The sequence below is a fragment of the Ochotona curzoniae genome, unplaced genomic scaffold, assembly GCF_017591425.1.
Source record: "Ochotona curzoniae isolate NIBS_2020 unplaced genomic scaffold, NIBS_Ocur_1.0 contig_2321, whole genome shotgun sequence".
Lineage (NCBI taxonomy): Eukaryota > Metazoa > Chordata > Mammalia > Lagomorpha > Ochotonidae > Ochotona > Ochotona curzoniae.
In genome coordinates this window covers 8,363,157-8,380,444 of record NW_024465421.1, presented here as the reverse complement: position 1 = coordinate 8,380,444, position 17,288 = coordinate 8,363,157, and the positions used below count along the sequence as shown (strand labels likewise).

At 55.0% G+C, this 17,288-nt stretch overlaps 2 protein-coding genes across 3 annotated transcripts; one reads left to right on the top strand and one right to left on the bottom strand.

The window, feature by feature from the left end:
• Positions 1-1,307: 1,307 nt before the first annotated feature.
• On the top strand, positions 1,308-5,280 carry LOC121151979 (cardiotrophin-1-like). Of its 2 annotated transcripts, none has more exons than XM_040973850.1 (3): positions 1,308-1,363; positions 2,479-2,597; positions 4,810-5,280. In XM_040973850.1, the coding sequence occupies exons 1-3, from the start codon at positions 1,339-1,341 to the stop codon at positions 5,275-5,277; spliced, it is 612 nt and encodes a 203-aa protein (XP_040829784.1). In that variant the 5' UTR covers positions 1,308-1,338; the 3' UTR covers positions 5,278-5,280. The 2 variants fall into 2 exon arrangements, with proteins under 2 accessions (XP_040829784.1, XP_040829785.1); XM_040973851.1 differs by having other exon boundaries at positions 1,311-1,363; positions 2,482-2,597.
• Positions 5,281-6,380: 1,100 nt separating this feature from the next.
• On the bottom strand, positions 6,381-17,201 carry LOC121151856 (cardiotrophin-2-like). Its single transcript, XM_040973708.1, has 3 exons — positions 17,162-17,201; positions 8,147-8,283; positions 6,381-6,839 (listed from the first exon to the last, which is right to left on the bottom strand). Exons 1-3 carry the CDS (start codon positions 17,199-17,201, stop codon positions 6,381-6,383), a joined length of 636 nt encoding a protein of 211 aa, XP_040829642.1.
• Between the last annotated feature and the right edge of the window lie 87 nt (positions 17,202-17,288).

Genomic DNA, 17,288 nt, shown 5'->3' with positions numbered 1-17,288 from the left:
GAAGGGACAGGGAGGGACTCAGAACAGCATTTCTCGGAACTTGGCTACACCCCAGCAATGTGCATTTGGACAATCACTTGTCTCTTCTTCTGCGTTGCTGACATGGGAATAATATGTATACAACTCACTGGTCAGCCCCTAGTGCAAAGCCCTGATGCAAATCTGCTGTGGGAGCCAGTGCTGTGGTACACAGGGCTAAGCCACTGCCTGCAGCAATGGCATCCCCCGTATCCCCTATGGGTGCCAGTTCTGAGTCCTGACTGCTTCATTTCCCACCCAGCTTCTGCTGATGTGCCTGGGAAAGCAACAAAGCATGATCCAAGTCCTTAGGCCCCTGTACTCATGTGGAAGACTTGGAAGAAGTCCCTGGCCGCTGGCTTGGGCCTGACCCATCCCCAGCGCTGATAGGGCTATTGAAGGAGTGAATTAGTGGGTGGAAGATCTCTCCCTGACTCTGCCTTTCACATAGATCATTGTGTTTCTTTAGAATGTGCTGTTGGTGAGGCTGGGGTGATGGTGACACAGTCTGGCTTCCACTGCACCTGCTGGGCCCTCTGCTGGTTGCTGCCCGTCTTCCTCTCTGCCGGCAGCCATTCTCCACGCAGTATCCCTGTGGACACTCAGGCCTCCCTGTCAGGCTCACTGCTCACAAATCTTGGCCTCCATAACCTGAGAGATCCACGGGGTGGGGTGGGAGGGAGGGGTAGAAGGTAACTGTGCATCCTGCCTGTCCCACACCAGGACATAACAGGTACCAAACTTGTTCCTGGGAGAGGAGGAGCCTGGTGGGGGAAGAGGGAGGGGGCGGGTTCTGCTGGCAAGGGGAGGCCGTTGTTCTGCCTCTCTGGCAGGTGCTGCCGCTGGCTGCAAAGCATCTAAAGTAGCCCACGAGGTGTGTCGGGACAAGTGAGTCTGGCCCCCCACTGCTGCCTTTGGCACCCCCAGCCGCCAGGCAAGAGGGAGGACCTGCCAGGTCCCAAAGCTCCCCGTCCCCCCGCCTCGGGGTGCCAAGCCCTGTCTCAGGTCGCAGCTGGCACCTCCTCCCTCCCCGCAGCAGGGCACAAGGCTGCCTCCCAAGCCCCGAAAGTCCCAGCCCCGTAGCCCACCCTGCAGTCCTGCCTGGCTCCCTCGGGCCCCTTCCCCCCACCACCCGCGGGACGACCGCGCGGGCGGGAACCTGAGCTCAGGGCCGAGGAATCTGGCCTGGAAGTGGAGGGGGGTCAGGTTTGGGGTCTGGGCTCTGATTGGCTGCGCCCGGGCCACGCCCCTGCCCCCTCCCCACCCTCCCCCCTCTCGGAAGGGGGGCGTGGAGGGAACCGGGATCACCCAGGGGCCAGCATGAGCCGGAGGGAGGGCAGTCTGGGTAAGGGGCTGTGAGGGACCTGACGCTGGGGACGTGAAGGGAGCAGGAGCCGGGGCAGGGTGGAGTCGGGGTGGGGGTTACGAGCTGGGGGTCTGGGGCTCCTCAGTCACCGGGCCCGGGAGGGGAGCGGCTGGGGCGGCGGGGGTGGGGGGGCGGAGAACAGGGCTCCGGTGTCAGGTAACAAGCGGGAGAGTTCTGAGAAAGGGCAGGCTCTGGAGTGTTAGAGGCGGGCCGGGGCCCAGAATTTAGGGTCTTGGGCTCAGGGAGTTAGATCACCAGGTCAGGTACCTCCTGAGGGAAGAGTGGAGGTGGGGTGGGGCAGGACACCTGAGTCCCGCCCGAGTGTCCCGGCTTGCCGGCGGCGTGTAGCTGGAGGAAGAAACAAAGTTAGGGCACACCGTCTCCGAGCCACCGGAACTAGTCAGGGACACAGCAGGACCCGAAAAGTTGAAGCCGCCCAGGACGCGGAGTGGCGGTGGGAAACTCAGCCGGGGGCGGGCGGGGGGCGGGCGCGGGGTGAGAGCGGCCGCTCGGGGACTACTCTCCCCAGCATGCGCTGGGCGCGCGCTTTGCATCTCGGGAAATGTAGTTCTCGGTGCAGTCCTCCGAGCTTGAGTAAGGCCAGACCCTAATTCAATGGATGCCACCTAGTAGTAGAGCACCTTAGATAGAACGGGCATCTGGGAAGAAGCGGGACTTCAGTCTCCCCTCAAATGGTCCTTCGATTTGAATTCCACCAAGTCTGCGAGTGACAGAGATATTGTACGCTGTGTCCCCAAAGGGTTCCCAGGCTAAGGTAGATAGACACAGATCAAAGTGCCAGTTAAAAAAGCTAAGCTGTTTGGGAAGTAGGAACACTTGGTGGCCTTGAGTCGAAGGAAGAGGTTCACGTAAGGGGAGGGAGGCATGGCTCAAGTAGGATTTTCAAGCGGGATCTGGGGAAAGGAGACATGGAGCAACTGCTTGACCAAACTCTGATGACTCAGATAGTGCCAACTTGAACAGTGGTGAATCCAGAGAGGGGATTCTGGGTTCAGGGAGAAAGAGCCAGCCTGGGCAAGGTACTCTGGGAGCAGAGAGCTGGGTCATCCTCACTGCTACCCCTTTCCCGCCAGAAGACCCCCAGGCTGCCTCCTCAGGCTCACTCCTCCCCCCCTTGGAGGCCAAGATCCGTCAGACACACAGCCTTGCCCGCCTTCTCACCAAATACGCGGAGCAGCTGCTCCAGGAATACGTGAGTGGCAACGGGGCCAGGGGCACCTGGGCAGGCGGGAAGCACAGATGGCAGGAGTCCTCCGCTCTGCCTCCCCTTTTCTCAACCTCATTCCCAGCAGAGGAAGTCAGGGCCCATAATGACGACCAGAACTCCCTCCTGGCTGCACAGCAAACTGAAGGGGCACCCTCTGTGTGCTCTGAGTGCCTCTCTGGTGGTGTTGACACCTCAGTTGAAAGGTGAAGCCACAGGTAGCCCAAGGGATGACAAGAAGCACCATCTGGGAATCAGGGGTCCTGGAGTGTTGTGTGGGCTTCTCCCCTCTCCTCCATTGGTGTTGGTCTCAGCGGGGGGATTTTTCTACCTGGGATATTCAGGAGAGTCCAGGAGACGTTCCAAACATCTAGCCCCAAAGGAGTCCTTTTTGTTTGAGAGACTGGGAGAGACACACAGATCTTCCATCCATTGGTTCACTCCGCAAATGGCGGCAATGGCCAGGGCTGGGCCAGACCACGGTCAGGAGCCAGAAACTTCATCTGGGTCTCCCACGTGGGTGCACTGACTGAAGCACTGAGTGCATTGGCTGCTGCCTTCCTAGGAGCATTAGCGGGGAGCTGGATCAGAGGTGGAGCAGTCAGGGCTCGCAGCGTGGCACAGCAGTTAAAGCTGCTGCCTACAGTCCTGGCATCCCATATGGGCACTGGTTCAAGTCCCAGCTGCTGCGCTTCCCATCCAGCCCTGCTATTGTGCCTAGGAAAGCTTCTGAAGATGGCCCAGGTGCCCTTCTACCTACATGGGAGAGCCAGAAGAGACTCCTCCCTTTGGACCAGCCTAGCCCTGGCTGGAGTACACCAGCAGATAGAGCAAGATCTCTGTCTTTCCTTTCTGCAACTTTTTTTTCTATTTTATGTTTAATTTTATGGTACAATTTCATAGGCTCTGGGATTTCCTCTATTCCCTCCCAAAACTCCCTCCCTGCAACTGATTTCCCCTGTAACATTTTAATAGTATAGTGTTTCATAATCAGTCATAAGTCCATCATTCTGTTATTTAAGTGTATCCTGACATTGCTAGTACTGACAATGGGAGACAGTGCAGCATCCTATTGTCAAGATATATCCAACAGTTTCATTGGGAGTCCATCTTTGGTCTGGGCAATTCTGACTGTCAAAAAGAAAAAAAGTGGAGCAGTCTGGGCTTGAAATGGCGTTCAGGCAGGGCACTGGTGGCACTGCAGGTAGTTCAGGAGCCTTTTCCAGAGGAGGTGGGTCTGCCAGCATGTTTGGTTGGGTAAAGAATCCTGCTGAGGAAAGATGGTGATTTCCCAAATCCCCTGGGAGAGTGAAGGAGTGTGCGGACTGTGGACCTGGCAATTCTTGAGCTCAGGCAGTCAGAGCATTAAGAACCATTAAGCAGAGTGGGGTAACAGAGCTAGCCTCACAGTCCTCCCAGCTTGGGCTCCGATCCCAGCCCTGTCGCTTCTAACATGCGTGACCTGTGAACCAGACGCCAGTGTCTCTTCAACCTCAAGTTGTCCCACATACAACAAAGTCAGCCACTAGCATTTACACCCGTTACTGAGGAAAGCAGAGTGGCTCAGAGTTGAGCCAGTACTGGAACCAGAGGTGGGTAGGGAAGGCTTGCAAGGAGGGGGTTGGGCATCTGCAAGGTGCCAGTCACCTGCGGCATCTCTGTGTTCACATGATAGTTACTCATTAAACCCACTACAGGCACAGAAATCAGGGAAGCAAATGGGAGGCAGTGACACACTCTGGGGGTCCCTGTTCTATGTTAAATGATTTTCAAGAAACCCCTTGGGAGGACAGGAAAGGGAACTCCCCCAACCCCTGTTTTTTATGAATGCGAAACCAAGACTCAAAAAAAGAAAAATGGTTTTACTTGAAACTGCAGGGCTAGGGAGTAGGTGGTGGAGATGGGATTCCAACCCTGCTATGGAAGGTCACAGAGATAAAAGAGCCAATTCTACTGGATGCTTTCCTGGGTCCCGGCCCTGCCTTGAGCACTTGCTGATAGTCGCGTGTGGATCCTATTATCAGAATCCATCTTAGAAGTGAGGTGCCTAAGGCCTTGTTGTTTTATCCCCAGACACAGCAGCCCAGTTGCTAGGGCTTTGTTTGTGAGAAGGGGAAAAAGCAAGGGTGGAGTTAAGAATCCTCAGCCTGGGACCGCGCCAGCGAGGGCGCCGCTCTGACCCGCGGCTGTGTCTCCGCAGGTGCAGCATCAGGGAGACCCCTTCGGGCTGCCAGGCTTCTCGCCTCCGCGGCTGCCCGTGGCCGGCCTGAGCACCCCAGCACCGAGCCACGAGGGGCTGCCGGTGGCCGAGCGCCTGCGGCTGGACGCGGCGGCGCTCACCGCGCTGCCTCCGCTGTTGGAGCTCGTGCGCCGCCTCCAGGCCGAGCTGAACCCGCGCGCGGCGCGCCTGCTGCGGCGCCTGGAGGACGCGGCGCGCCAGGCCCGGGCCCTGGGCGCCGCCGTGGAGGCCGTGCTGGCAGCGCTGGGGGCCGCGGACTCCGGGCCCCGGCCCGAGCCGCCTGCCGTGGCCGCTGCTGCCGCAGCCGCCGCCGCAGCGGGCGTGTTCCCAGCCAAGGTGCTGGGGCTCCGCGTGTGCGGCCTCTACCGCGAGTGGGTGAGCCGCACTGAGGGCGACTTGGGTCCGCTGCTGCCCGGCGGCCCAGCCTGAGGGAGCCGACAGCTGCAGCTGCCTTTGCAGCCTGCGCGCGTGTCTGGCGGGTCCTGACGCCATCGCTCTGTCCCCGCAGGCTGTCTGCTTTTTGCACCCGGGTTCTTTTTCTCAACTAACCCCTGTATCCTGCAGGACGCCCGTGTGCCTCTGGTGCCTTCTGGCTTTGCCCCACTTTCACTCCACCCTAGACCTGCCTCCATTTTTCTCAGAGCGGGATGTGGGGTGTCTCACTCCCTGGGGTCTTTCAGCTCTCCCTCGGGGGGAAGGTGACTCCTGGCATTTTGAGCCCCACGGCCACCTGCTGCGCGCTCTCACCCCGTCCTGTGGGCCCCGGCCCCTCCCTGTACTCTACCCCTCCACCTCCAAACTGGGTCTTATAAAGACTGACAAAAAAAAAAAGTGGCACCTTAGAAGGGTTTTATTTCTGAGAATAAATTAATGCTTTTGTAAATAAAATGTTTAAAGAGAAAAGAAAAGGGAACTTTACCTGTACAGACCACTTTGAGGATGGGAGGGGGGCTGCCTGGTTCCTGAGACCTGCCCTAAAGGGCACTGTGGGATTCTAGAGGGGATGGCCTTCTGTCTGTGGCCGGAACAGAAAACAGGTGTGGCGTGGACCCTCGGTACTTCCGGGATTGGTTTCCAGAGCCCAGGAAGTGAAGCCCCTGCAGGCACAAAGTGGAGCCATGGCCGCCAAGAGGTAGACTAGTGGAAGAAGGAACTCCAGCCGGAAGATAAGCCCTATCTTCACACAGGAAGTGAGGTAGATGGAGACAGGAAGTTATCCCTTGGACATCTCTCAAATTCTAGGAAGAGGATTACTGGGGGCTGGGGAAGGGAGACAGGAAGCCTCACAGGGGGCACATTTTGCCAACCAGGATTACAAGGGATTGCTAACTAGCAAAATGGTCTCAAAATGGAGACCCACACACATCTGGGCTAGGCAGGCCCTGATTGCCCAGGAAATAGTCATAAAGACCCAGCACACAGCTCCTTGTGTCACACAAGGTGTGCCTTCCTCTTGAGCAGGGAAGCCAGGCTGGACAGAGTCTACTGAGAGAGAGAGGAAGTGCTGAGCTCCGGCCCAAGGTCCTGTCCCTCTAGGCTGCATATTTGGCCTTGAGCAGAGCCAGGTCCCTCACTGCTCTGTCTGTCCAGTGACCATACTCCCGGGTCACCACGTAGCCCCGACATTTCCTCTCGAAGGCAGAAGCTCCAAAGGGAACAAGCCCAAGTGTGTCCTCTTCCTTGGGCACAGGCAGCCCCAGGGCCATGGAGATGGCAGCCATGTTGCCCAGCAGGCCTTGCGCCCTAAGTCTTGCAGCACTGAGCTGCGCCAGCAGGACGGGGCTGTCAGGATTCAGGTCGCTCTGGTCGTCTCCCACCAGTTGCAGGTGCTGGCTCAAGGCCAAGAAGGCCTCCTGGGCATGGCTCAGCCGCTCCCCGTCATCCAGGGCATGCCAGATCTTGAAGGAGATGGCGGCAGGAGGAAGACTGCTGAGCTGAAGCTCGGGCGCTGAGAAGCCAGGATCACTGAAGGGGCTGCCCTGGTGCTGGAGCTGTGAGAGGAACAGAGACGGACAAGAGTCAGGGGCAGCTGGCACTCCAATTCTACCTCTTCCATGGAGGAGATGCTCACAGAGTGGGGTCAGGAAGGACTTACCCGGTGACACTGAACCTCAAATCTGAATATTCCTCTTGGGATGATGGATAGAAATGATAGAGAATAGCATCTAGAAAGCCTCTATTAACTAATAATCTGTTAACATCAATGACCTCTGGGATTCTACCACACATTATGACATTTTCGTGAACATAATTATAGATTTTTCCTTTTTTGTTTATTTATACAGTTTAGTTGCTTGCACCTATTAACTGTATTCTCATCAAAAATAAATATTTGGCATGATCACACTGGGATGTCTTTTCTATCATAGTTCTCACCTCCACCAACTCCACAGACAGATCTGAGTAGCTCACATGGCCTCACATACCCACTTCACAGGAAAAGAAACTGAGGCACGAGGACCCAGAGAATAATAGCAGATATGGGGCTGGAATGCAGACTGGATAAATTCACATAGGCCTAGATTATAGCAGTGAGAGAGTAGCAAATGCCAGACCCTCCAGGGGCCCAGCAGATGCTGGGATGTGGGAAGGAGGCAGGGCTAGGCAGGAAGAATTGGCCCAACAACACACTATTGGTTTTGTTTTTAAGATTTATTTTTCTTTTAATTGGGAAAAGGCAAATTTATAGAGAGGAGAGACAGAGAAAGAACTTCCATCTGCTTGTTCCCTTCCCAGGTGGCTGCAACTGCCAGAACTAAGCTAATCCAAAGCCAGGAGCCAGGAGCTTCTTCCAGGTCTCCCACATGGATGTAGGGACCCAAGGCTTTGGGCCATCCTCTGCTTTTCCAGGCCACAAGCAGGGAGCTGAATGGGAAGTGGAACAGCCGGAATATGAACCAGAGCCCATATGGGATCCAGGTAGTTGCAAGGCAAGGATTTAACCACTAGGCTTACCACACCGGGCCCCATAACACCTTGTTTTAGGCAGGCCTTCACATTCACAATTGAAGCAAGCATGAAGCAGACCAAACAGAAAACATCTGTGAGCCCTACTGGACAACAGGTTGCCCTTGTGGACAGAGGAGTGGGTGCCAGGGTCATAGGACTCCCACCCCTTGGTTTTGGATCCTGGCTCTGCCATGTGTCACGTATGGGACCACAGGCACTGGATTCACTGTCATCCAGACTCAGTCACTTAGCATGTAAAATGGGCTGTGATTGCACAGCCTGGAATGACTGGAGGCTTCAGGGTTTGGTCGGTCTCCCCCAGCCCCCGGCTGAGTCCAGCGTCACTCACGTAGGTGTGCAGCAGCGTGGATGTATTCTTCTGCATGTACAGCGCCAGGCTGTAGGCTTGGCGAATGGGCTCAGCAGGTGACACAGGGGCGGCCAGGCCAAGGGCAGGCAGCAGCAGGCTCACCAGGCAGAGCGGGGCTGGCAGGGAAAGCACATGTCACTGTCCCGGGCCCCTCCCGCCTGCCCCTCCTTCCAACCAGCCATCCACCCCCTTGGCCTGCGGTTGTCCTATATATGTAAGATAAGGCAAGAATTACCCAGGCCATAGGTTATTTCCACTTCTGCTCACAGCTCCACTTCCACCCCAGGCCCACGCCTTCTGCTTCCTCCTGGACATTTTCTCTTGGATGTTGGTGAGTCACTCAGCGCCTCCAGTCCTCGACTCTGGACATGCTGCCTGCAGCCACCTTCCCTCCTGTGGTCCTCATCCCACCTGGGCAGGACTGCTCTGGGCTAGGCTGCCTCCTGTGGGAGGCCCCACTCCCTTTCTAACCCTACACATCCCTTTCCACAGCTGCTCTTGTTATTCTATTTCAAGATTTATTTATTTATTCGGAAGGCAAAGTTAAAAAGAGGGGGAGAAGCAGAGTTCTTCCATCCATTGATTCACTCCCTCAGATGGCTACAAAGACTGGAGCTGAGCCAGGCCAAAGCCAGGAGCCTAGAACTCCATATCCATGTCCCATATGTGGGTACCAGGGTTCCAAGCACTAGAGCCATCTGCTGCATTAGCAGGGAGCTAGCTCGGAAGTGAAGCAGCCAAGACTAGAATTCGTGTTCATGAGGGATGCTAGTGTTGCTGGTGGCAGTTTAACCCACTGCACCACAGTGGTCACACCCCCCCCCACACACACACTCTTGTTAATAAATTAAACAATTCATTTAGTTATTTAGAAGCCAGAGCTAGAGAGAGAGATCTTGCATTTGCTGATTCCTGTCCCAGATGACTGCGCCAGACTGAGGAAGCCAGAAGCATTTTCTGGGTTTGCCACATGGTTGCAGGGCTCAGACAGTTCAGCCATCTTCCTCTGCTTGCCCAGATGCACTAGCAGGGAGCAGGGCTGGAAGAGGAACAGCCTGGACACGAAGCAGCATCCGTATGAACTGCAGGTGGTGGCCTTACTGGCTCTGCCACGACATGACCGCTTTCTCCCTGTCTCTCCTCCTCTCTGTGTATCTGACTTTGCAATAAAAATAAATAAATCTTTTTTTTTAAAAAAATCATTGGCTTGCATGTGAACTGGATGGGGAGAACCAGGTGGAGCTAAGTGATTATATCCACTGATGCTTACATGAGCCAGAGTAAGTGCGGGCTGCTCAGGTTTTTGCCACAGTATCAACTGGCAGGTGCTGAGACTTGAGGTAAATCCTGTCAAGCTAGACCATAGAACCACCCAGAAAGTGCAAGATCCAAGGCTGGAAGTGAACCTTGTAGGGAAATTATGGGCACCCCTCTGATGGGCTGCAGCTCTCATGGGTGAGCATGAGAACCAGGGTTGGGGGTGGGCTTTGCTGGACAGGCGGTAGCACCTGCCAGCATGAGTGTGGGCTGGATAGTAGGGTTGGTCAGGCTGAGCTAGGCTCCAGCACTCATGATGTATATAAAAGCCAAATGTAATGTGAGGCAGACTGGACCAGTCTGATGCGCATACCAGGATATATAGTAGCCGAGGCTGGAGGTGGGCCTCTAGGGGTTTACTGGAGAGGGGGGTCACTCCAACTAGGCTGCAGTTCCCACTGGTATGTGTGAGGGCTGAATTGTGGTGGGCAGGGCTGGGTTGGGCTGCAGCATCCATTAGTTTGTGTATGAGAACTGACCCAGCAACTACAACCACCAGTGTGTGTAGACTGATGTGGGTGACAGACTGAGCCAGACTCCATACTGGCTGGCACACACAGGACTCAGGTCTAGGGTCACCTCTGACAAGGTGTCTTTGGGGACCCCTGGAATGGGCCGTTAGACTCAGACCACAGTGAAAGCCACAGGATCTGTGGTCAGACCATGGAGTGCAAATGTTAGAACTGAGTCTCCTCAGTGGTTGAAGTCTGTGCAGCAGATGGCATGCCCAGATGCACATGGGGGACATGACAGATCACTGAGGCTTGCAGAGGACATCTAGTAACCATGGAGGACAGATTAAATGGGACATCTCTCCTGGTCAAGCTTTGACAGTGAGTATCTGGGTAAGTGGACACTCTAGGGTGGACTATGTCAGCCAATGCACCTTGGAAGGATTTCTTCAACCTTGGAGTAAAGAAATCAACAGCATCTCAGAACTATCAAAACCACTTAAGTAATACCCTCAGAGCATGCTCCTCATCAGGGACCCTGGGATGACATAGGTGGCCGTCCCTCTTCCCCGGGTACCAATGTGGTTAGGGTGCTAGGTGAGACCCTCTCCCCTTTTCTTCCCCCTTCTTACAGATGCAGGAAGGAAAAAAAAAAGTGGAAACAATTGTCTCTTTCACTTTCCACTGTTCCTCCATTCTTCTCATCACCCTAATTGGTAGTCCACATGGGCATGCATCCTTCTCAACTATGTAAACAGTATCAAAAAAAATAAAAATAAATTTATTATTTAAAAAAAGGTTTGGCTGGGTGGTGAGTATCTGGCCTGGTGTTGAAGACACCCGCATCCCACATCAGCGTCCCTGGGAGGTGATGTTCAGTTCTGGCTCCTGATTGTAGCTTCCCACTGATGCACAACTGAGAGGCAGCAGGTGGCAGCCCAAGGAGCTGGGCCCCTGTGACCCACGTGACCTAGGTGAGAGGACCAGGTTCCTTGGCTCTTTGCTTCAGTCTGGCCTAGTCAGCCTTATTGCTGGCACTTCGGTTTGGGGGCAGGTGAGCCACATAATGGGAAATGTCTCCCTCTGTCTCTGCTACTCAAAAAAAAAAAAAATAGAGTGGCCGGCCAATGGTTCTGCTGGCTGACCCTTCACCTCCAAACGCCAGCATCCCATATGGACACCAGTTCGTATTCTGGCTGCCTCACTTCCAATTCAGCTCCCTGTTTGTGGCCTGACAAAGTAGTGGAGGGTGGCCCAAGACCTTTGGACCCTGCATCATGTGGGAGGCCTGGAGGAGGCTCCTGGCTCTGTGCTTTGAATCCGCTCAAAGCATATGCTATATCCATTGTAGCTGTGCATTTGGGGAATGAACCAGCAGATGGAAGATCTTCCTCCTTCTCTGTGTAAATCTGCCTTTCTAATAACAATAAATAATGAAAAAAGAAAAGGATGTGTATGCTAGAATAGTAGTATAGTATGTCAAACTGCAGCCTGCAGTGCTGGTATCTCATAGGTACGTCAGTTTGTGTCTTGGCTACATCTTGGCAGGTAGCTGAAGGCAGCCTGAATGTTGGGGCTCCTGTCACCTAAGTGCGAGACCTGAATGAAATTCTGGGCTCTGGGCTTTGATCTGGCCCACTCCTGGACATTTGGGGTAAACCAGTAGATGAAAGATTCTCTCGCTCTGTATCTCTGTACTTTTCAAATAACTTTTTAAAAATCTTAAAACTTTTTGAAAATGTAAAGTGTATCTTAAATTTAAAAAAAAATTTTTATTGGAAAAGTCAAACCTACAGAGAGAAGGAGAGACAGAGAGACATCAGGCATATGCAGCTCCGGCAGGAGTGACCTGAGGTCATCAGCTAGGAAGCAACAGAGTGAGAAGCAAACCCAGGTGGACCTCTTTCCTTCCCTTCCTACAATCCAGACTTTCCAGAAGTTCAGAGAACAAAAGGAAAGGTTCTTTCACTCATTCAGAGTGGATCGGTGCCTCACTTTCCAGCATAGTGGTGTTATACTTTATTTATATATTTCATGGACAGTGGGTTTTTTTTTTGTTTCTTTATTTAAAATAATTCTTTATTATTTTCATTGGAAAGGCAGATATACAGAGATGAGGGACAGAGAGAAAGATCTCCTACCTGCTGGTTTACTCCCCAAGTAGCCACAATAGCTGAAGCTGAGCCCATCAGAAGCCAGGAGCCAGGAAATTCTTCCTGGTCTCCCACATGGGTCCCGGGTCCCAAGGCTTTGGGCCATCTTCTACTGCTTTCCTAGGCCACAAGCAGGGAGCTGGATGGGAAGCAGAGCAATTGGGACACGAACTGGCACCCAGATGGGATGCTGGCACTTACAGGTGGAGGATCAGTCTGTTGAGGCATGGTGCCATCCCTCAACTGTTTTGTCTTTAGAAGGACATTTCTCTGATGCCACAGGTTCCTGTTGATTTGTGTCCTGCTGTGTCCTCATTGCTTAGCCCAGTGCTTCCAGTCTCTAGCTCTGTGCACTTTACATCTGAAGAGTCAACTCACCCCGCATTTGTGCTATTCAAAGGGAACACCGTATTGGCAGCAAGCACCTAGATTTCCCTCTTATCATTACACACACCCCGGTGTAACCAGGAACGGTACAGTGAAGCGACCACTGAGCAGCACTGACACTGTAGCAGCTATTTCAAGTCATCCAGAGGTGATTTACAGGACTCTGGACGGGGCAGGTGGCTAAGCTGCCCCTTGGGATGCCCATGTCCCGTGTCCAGGTGCCTAGGTTCAAGTCCTGGTCCTGTTCCTGCTTCCAGCTTCCTGCCACTGTGAACCCTGGGAGGCAGCAATGCAAGGTCTCCACCTGGCAAACCTGGCCGGCTTCCTGGCTTTCGCCTGGGCCAACCTCGGCTGTTCTGGGCACACGGGCTGGGGTGACAGGATGGCAAGGTGGGAGGGAACCAGCAGATGGGAACTTTCTCTCTTTCCTATGCAAATTACAGCATACAAATACAACATCCACAAGATATACAGTCCGTGGGAGGCAATGTGCGGGTCGTAAACACTGCAAAGCACTGCTGAGGCACTTGATGCTGGACCCCATCCCCGGCGGGAGGCATGTCATTGAAGATCCCCCAGCACCTGGCACCCAACAGACACTGAATAAATTCTCAGTGAATAAGTGATGAAGGCAGCCTTTTATGGGGAAAATCTAGGGGCTCCTAGCAGCTGCCAGGGTCCAGGCACATGAGCTAGAGGGGCCGGAGGGACCTGGCAGGGGTCCCTCCCTTCCTGGCATCCAGTCCCACCTCTGTACCCTGGCCCCCTCACTCACCCGGGTGCCAGCTCATGCTCCCTTCCTTGGCGCCTTCCTCTAGCAGTCTCTGGGCCTTCCCAGGGCACCTGTCCTCCCACCCCTCAGATGCTTTTATCCCTGGGACCGCCCAGCAGGAGGGAAGCAGGCACACCCTATGGGAGGTGGGGGCAGTAGACATGGTCATGGTGAAGCCCCGAGAGGCAGACCTGACCTCCAGCACGTCATGGGAGGAGGTTTGGGAGTGTTGGCCTGGGGGGGCGGTACCAATTCTAGAACATGGAACTTTGGGGACTGCAGGTGCAGACTAGGCAGAGAAGGGGACATAAGTGTGTATGTGGGATCACCCTGTGGCCCCCCAAGTTGGACCTTACACCCTAGCGGCTGGGAGGGAGGGACCAAAGAGGGGAGGGAATTAAGGGGGACAAAGGGGCTGCCCCACTGGCTCCCTGCAGCTCCGCACGTCCTGGGATCCAGTTTCCTGGGGAGGAGGCGGCCCCCTGCTCCGCCCACAGGGACCTGGGCCATCCAGGCCTTCGTTCTTGGAAGAGGATGGGAGTGGTGTGTGGGTAACATCACCTTCAGCCAGGGACACCCTCCTCTGACGTGGGGCACGCGCATGGTCACACTCCTGTGGGTACCTGCTGAGCCCGGGTGCGTCTTCTCACGTGTACCTCCTGGGCATCTGTCCACAAAACAAGATGAAAGGCTCTGCCCTTGGCCTGCACCTACACGTGTCACCCTACAGGGCCCCAGGCGACACCCAGAGGGCACCTGTGTGCCTGCAAACACACACGTGCTCTGGGGATCTGGATCCAGGAGTATCCATGCCCAGCAGCAGAGGAGCTCAGAGGTGGCATCCTCCTGGCCAAGCACAGCATGCAGACACAGGTGGGCTTGTAGGCTGAGGCCCCCTTGCCTGGGCGGGAGCAGACACTGTGAGCCAGTTCCCTTGCGGAGCTTTCTCAGCCTCTCCTGTCAGCTCTGTCCCAGGTTATCCCGCTCACCTGAGCCTGGTGGGCAGCTGAGGGGCACAGGGAAGGACCACACGTTCACTCAGTGATGCCCACTGTGGGTGGTACCCAAGGCAAACTGGGTCCTCTCGGTGGTCACATTGATCTCTGAAAGAGGCAGGATGCTGAGAAGGAGCTAGACCCACAGGATCAGCAGGGGGTTGTTGGGACCTAGATAAGGAGCCTTAGACCCAGAGAGAGACAGGCACTTACCTGGAGTCACCCAGCAAACCCAGGGCAGCTCCTAAGCTGGATTATGAACTGAAGGAATGAGGAGGCTAAAGAGAAACTGGGGTTCAGAGGTGGACAGGGTCCCCAAGATTAGGGGTTGCTAGGGTGGCAGGGTGGCCCTGGGCCAAGCAGGCGGTGATGTCAGAGGATTAGGTGAAGCCATTGAGTGGGTGCACTGAGGCATGGGCCAGGTCCTGGGCGGGGAGGGGCACGAAAGAAGGAGGGGGAAGGGAGAGAGCAGACACTTGATCTGGTGCTATTCACAGGTGGCCTGTGGACGTGGGCCGGGCCTCACCTGGAGGACAGGCCGAGCCCAGCCCGACTCTATCACCTCTCATCTCCCCTGGCTTCTCTCTTTCTCTCTCTATCTCTCTCTCTCTGGAGCCCCAGGAACCCTCCCAGGTAGAGAGACCAGCCCCCAACCTAGGCCCAAGCCAGTTTATCCAAGGCACCCTTGGCCAAGTTCATCAGCTCTGCCACCCTCTTCTACCTGCTCCTGTAAGCTGCCTTGCTGGTTTTTTTTTTTTTTAAAGATTTATTTTATTTTTATTGGAAAGGCGGATATACAGAGAGGAGATACAGAGAGGAAGATCTTCCGTCCAATGATTCACTCCGCAAGTGAGCGCAATGGGCCGATGCTATGCCGAACCGAAGCCAGGAGCCTCTTCCGGGTCTCCCACGTGGGTGCAGGGTCCCAAAGCTTTGGACCGTCCTCAACTGCTTTCCCAGGCCACAGGCAGGGAGCTGGAAGGGAAGCGAGGCTGCTGGGATTAGAACCGGCGCCAATATGGGATCCCAGGCGTGCAAGGCAAGGACCTTAACCACTTGCGCCACTGTGCCGGGCCCTGCCTTGCTGTTTTGATCTTATCTTAAACTGGGACAAGAGATGTTGTGGCACAGTGGATTAACATATCGTCAGCAACTGCCAGATTCCCATATGGTCACTGGTTCATGTCCTGGCTGTTCCACTTCCTAACCAGCTCCCTGATAAAATAACTGGGAAAGCAGCAGAGGATGGCCTAGGTGTTTGGTCCCTGCTGCCATGTGGGAGACCTGGATGAGGCTCAGGCTCCTGGCTCCTGTCTTCTGCCTGGCCCAGTGCTGGCCTTTAGGGAATGACAGTGGAGGGAAGATTTGTAGTTGCTTGATTAGCTAATCCTCCCTTCCTTCAAGCACTGGGGTCCTTACATGAAGGACTGGTTTGTGTCTTGGCTGCTCCACTTCCCATCCAGCTCCATGCTTGTGGTTTGGGAAAGCAGTGGAGGATGGCTCAAAGCCTTGGGAACATGAACACACATGTGGGAGACCCAGAAGTTCCTGGCTCCTGGTTTCAGATCTGCTCAATTCCTACTGTTGGCCGCCATTAAGGATATATGATCCTTCTGTTTCTGCTTCTCTCTGTAAATCCCCAATTAAAATAAATAACATTTTTTAGGGCCTGGCGCCATGACCTAGCGGGTAAAGTCCTTGACCTGAATGCACCAGGATCCTATATGGGTGCCTGTTCTAATCCCAGCAGTGTATTTCACAGGCCTCTTAGGATACAAGGCAAATGAACACCTCATAAAGCTTCGTATCCAGTGGGTAACACAAGCAAGAAACCTCTTGGTGGGGCAGAGGAGCCGGAAGACGCATGGGAAGTGAATTACCCACAGGCTTCCTTAGGATGGTGGTGTTTACACAGTCCTGGAAGATGGGCAGCTTATTGGGTGAAGCAGGGCGACCAGAGGTGGGGAGACCTGGACCAGGGCTGTGAGTTCAAACTAGCTCATCCTCCAAAGCAGAAGGGAAACTAGCTGAGATCAGGGCCTGAAACCTTGGGATTGTCGCCCACCTGGCCGGCAGAGAAACCACACTCACCCAGAGAGGGACGCCCAGGGGACCAGCCTGCATGTCAGACCGGTGCGATTGTTTAAGAAAGAGGGTGAGGTGACAGCGAGCGGGGAGCCTGAGGGGTGCAGGCGGCCGCCTCCCAGGTCATTAGGGGTCAGAGGCGCCAGGGCGCGCGCTGCACCCACCACATAATTTGAGCTGGAGGAATTAGCTGCAATGGAGAACGGGCGCCCCCTGGGAGCAGCGCCGGGTAGTGGCCGCCGGAGGACGGCGCTGCCGAAGGGCGGAGGAGGTGGGCTGCTCAAAATGGGTACGCCTGCCCCTCCAGGGCTTCTTGTCACTAGCGCCTTCTGTCCGGCATTTTGGACTCTCGGACTCCCCGGAAGGCTGCACTGGGAGGGACCTCAAGAAAGGAACCATCATCCAGTGCCCTGTGCCAGAGCCGGGCCTTTGGTGTGAATACTGTCTTGTTTTACATTCCTAACACTGCTTTCCAAGTGGGTAGACTCATCCCCATTTTTCAGATGAGAAACATCGAGCGTTGATAACTTTCCGCGGATGGAGCGGGTCTGGGATTTGTGGCATTCCAGAGATTTTTTTTTTTTTTCCTTTCTCCCGGTTTGAGGGTAAGTGGCATCGGAGCTTTCTCAGGGACAACGGCGGCGTGACTTTCGGCGAGACCACGCCTCCTTTGTGGCCACTATCCTGATTCCTGCCGTTTTCCCAGCCTTCCTTTGGAGTACAAAGCCCTCGCCACGCGAGAAGGCGGACATTCGCTATTCCTGGATCGCCCGGGCATCTTTCCCCCTCATTCGCAGTGATCCCCACTGGTGGTGACATTCATTCTCCCCGACCCTCCTCCACCAGCGAGTTCAGGACTGCATCTCCCGGCATGCCGTGCCGAACGGGCTGCCGGGGCGAAGGGCACCTTCCGTTTCCGCCGGTTCGCGATTCGGCGTGTCCGCCCGGGATGCACATTGC

Excerpts from the sequence above, each read along its gene's own strand:
- LOC121151856 (XM_040973708.1), bottom strand. The coding sequence starts at position 17,201 with ATGCCGGGAGATGCAGTCCTGAACTCGCTGGTGGAGGAGG. Across the intron at positions 8,284-17,161 it reads GAACTCGCTGGTGGAGGAGG|CCCCGCTCTGCCTGGTGAGC; the intron begins GTCGGGGAGAAT and ends TTTCCCTGCCAG. Across the intron at positions 6,840-8,146 it reads CCACGCTGCTGCACACCTAC|CTCCAGCACCAGGGCAGCCC; the intron begins GTGAGTGACGCT and ends TTCCTCTCACAG.
- LOC121151979 (XM_040973850.1), top strand. The coding sequence starts at position 1,339 with ATGAGCCGGAGGGAGGGCAGTCTGG. Across the intron at positions 1,364-2,478 it reads CCGGAGGGAGGGCAGTCTGG|AAGACCCCCAGGCTGCCTCC; the intron begins GTAAGGGGCTGT and ends CTTTCCCGCCAG. Across the intron at positions 2,598-4,809 it reads AGCAGCTGCTCCAGGAATAC|GTGCAGCATCAGGGAGACCC; the intron begins GTGAGTGGCAAC and ends GTGTCTCCGCAG.